The sequence below is a fragment of the Dinoponera quadriceps genome, unplaced genomic scaffold (assembly GCF_001313825.1).
Source record: "Dinoponera quadriceps isolate SergipeBrazil2010 unplaced genomic scaffold, ASM131382v1 scaffold5311, whole genome shotgun sequence".
Classification (NCBI taxonomy): Eukaryota; Metazoa; Arthropoda; class Insecta; order Hymenoptera; family Formicidae; genus Dinoponera; species Dinoponera quadriceps.
Window position 1 is genome coordinate 1 of NW_014559227.1, and position 3170 is coordinate 3170.

General features: G+C 34.3%; 1 protein-coding gene across 1 annotated transcript; it reads left to right on the plus strand.

Annotated features, from left to right (window-relative positions):
* Positions 1-450: 450 nt before the first annotated feature.
* On the plus strand, positions 451-1423 carry LOC106750248. Its single transcript, XM_014630449.1, has one exon. The coding sequence runs from the start codon at positions 698-700 to the stop codon at positions 1421-1423; it is 726 nt and encodes a 241-aa protein (XP_014485935.1). The 5' UTR covers positions 451-697.
* Positions 1424-3170: the final 1747 nt, after the last annotated feature.

Here is a 3170-nt window from a genome sequence, read left to right on the forward strand (position 1 = left end):
TTTCGACAATTGGCCTCCCGGAGCGTGGTGCATCTTTAACATCAAAATTTCCGGAAATGAATCGACGAAACCAAAATTGCGCGTGATTGGCTCTTACAGTATCAGGACCATAAACACTATTCACATTTTTAGCCGCCTGGTTTGCGTTTTCGCTTTTATCGAAAAAAAACTGTAAAATCTGGCGTATTTTTTCTTTGCTGGTGTCCATTTTTGACGCGCGCTCAAACAATACTGAGTCAAGCAATCACAAAACTGTCTGAGAGGTTTTTTTAGTACAAAATCTTATCTTTCTAATGCCATCTGGCGTAATCCGATCGGACTTATACAACGCGAGAAACAAATCAGTAAAGCTCTCTATTGGAAAAATAATGGATTACTTTTTGCTAAACCTAATATTATGATATTAAGATGTTTCAAAACAATATTTTAAGGGGGAAGTCTACTGTAAAATTTTCAAAACATCAATTTTTTTGTTCATTGGCCTAAAAAATACTTTGAACCCTCTAAAATAAGGTACATTAGGTGTTATAGACGTCTAAATTTTTCTTCATTGAGATTTCGACTTTTTACCGAAGCGCTCCGAAACGCGTACCTGCGGCGGCGATTGCAAAACTTTCAAAGGGATAACAGAATGTAACCCTTACGGCGAAAATTGTATTGTCGAAAAAAAGAATGCGTTGGCCATGTCTAGAAAAGAATGGGTGCACGACTGAGAAAACTAAAAAAAGATACTAAAGGACTGGGCGGCAAAGGAAAGCTCACAGCAAAACTAATAGATGAATTTAGTGTTTATTACGGGTTAGCCATCCGAAGGAATAAAGATTCTATGCCGGATATGAAAAAGGTAATATGGGCTACGCTGAAACACAAAGCATCGACAAACGAGAAACCACAACATGAGGATTGTCCGCAGGGTGAAGACAGCTGGTGTACCTGGCAACAAGCCAAATCTCAAGGTAATCTGTTCGATTATGAACACAAACCGGCTCTCTCTAGCGACGTGCTGAAGGCCATCACATCTATATACGAAGAGCTGAGCAACGAAAATTTGTTGACACGTTGTGTTGGAGGATATACACAGACCAGCAACGAGAGCCTGAATTCGATGATCTGGTCGTTAGCTCCGAAACAAATATTCAGCGGCGTAAAAACCATCGATATTGCGTCGTATTGCGCTGCTAGCATTTTCAGTGAAGGCTACTTCAGTATCCTCAAAATGATGGACGTTATGAACATCAAAATTGGACCAAACGCCTTCAATTTATGCAACACCGTGGACGAGCGCAGAATATCACAAGCAAACGAACGGTTGTTCGACGCTTCAAAAGAAGGGAGAATGGAAGGAAGAAATGCGCGATCGGCACTCGAAGAGGATTTCTTTGAAGAAGAAGATATACTATATGAAGCAAGAATGGGCGATTAATGGTAAGAAGCTTAAAAATGATTTTTTCATTGAAAAAAGTAATGCCGAAACTTTAAACGCGTTTTTCTCGAAACTAAGTTTTTCAATACGGTGTACACGATATCTCGAGTTTTAATAAATGAATCGACTTGAAATTTTAACCACATATTCTCTGGAATAGTGTCTCTCGTCTGGCGGAGCATTTTTTTGATATCGTTTTTTGTGTAATTGTTATAAACAATAATAACATAAAATTTGGGCAAAAAAATAGAAAAAAATTTCAAGAATTTTTTTCGGCGCCAAAATTTTTTATCAACAAAATCCTATGTCAGACAAGAGTCAATACTATGTAAATGATAAACATATTTTGTTTTTTGTTTCAGATCACCCAGATGTACACCGTTTGGGCACCTAAAAAAACGGACCTGCACTTGAAGGAGTGCCACGACGGCAATTTTGAATATTTCGACTTGAAAATTTTTTTACAAATACTTGAATATATAATAAAGATGACGGTTTAATTTAATTTAATGTACGAGTCATATTTTGTTAAAAAAAAAATTANAGGCCTGTTTTTTCTTTTGTCACAGTAGACTTCTCTCTTAAAGATATTTGAAATAGAGACTTCTTACAAACTTCTTACAGACGTTAAAGAAACTTTCTTCTAACAACATTATAAGAAGTTTTTGTTATTTTAAGTAGTTTTTAAACGTTCTTAAAACATCACAATATTGTCTGAGGTGTGACTGAGGTGACCGAAGTTTGACTGTGACTGTTCCAATGTTCATATTACATAATTGAAAACCTGTTGTTTTATTTTAGAATTCTTCCCGACAGAGCACTAATGCACGTGATGGACTTCCTTGGTCTCCATTTTGTTGCAGATGATTAAGTAATATAATACATAATATATATAATATTATATATACATATATAATGAAACATAATTATTTCTCATCTTTCCCCACTCTCTCGTTTACTATCAAACATTATCTGCTTTAACATCTTTCTCAGGCTATGAAATAAAATTAAGAACATTGATCACGTTAAATTCACTCGAATCATTGAAAGCTTGAATCATTAAAATTATTAAATGTAATAAATCGATTTCCTATCTTTATGTGGCAGTGTTTGCCTTAGATTATTTTAGATTCATCTAAATGAAAATAAGATAAAAATTCGAAAATTCATCTTAAACGAAATGAAGATTATTTGACTTCTAATTTATGTAGATAAAAGATAAGATAAGGAGCGCTACTCATTTAGATAATATTTTAGATGATATTTTTATGAGAGACTTTATAAAAATTTATAATAAAAATTACGCAGATCATAAAATTGCCTAACTGATAAATAATTCGTCAACGTAATCGCTCTAAATTTAAGGATTAAGAAAAAAAAGACCAATATTCGTTGTTCACTAATCGTTTTCTAAACGCAGTCATATTTCAGTTTTTTCTATACAGCTCAAATCAAACTACTGACTGTAACGGTCAATCTGACTGGCGGTTACGACTGTCGACACTTGAAGCGCCTATCATAGTGAAGCGTCATGTAACTAGTTTATTGTAATTGATCGATTAAGAATTGGTAGTCGTAATTAGCAGCCGGGTCGGCCTTCATAATTGACAGTTTAATACGGGCTTATAGTGGATTAATCAATTAAAATAAATAGTCTGTTTTTTTTAATTGCATTACTAAATTGGTACCATACGTTAGGGTGAGATAATTATATTTTGTCTACATCTAATCTATAACTTCTAGTCTG

Excerpts from the sequence above, each read along its gene's own strand:
- LOC106750248 (XM_014630449.1), top strand. The coding sequence starts at position 698 with ATGGGTGCACGACTGAGAAAACTAAAAAAAGATACTAAAGGACTGGGC.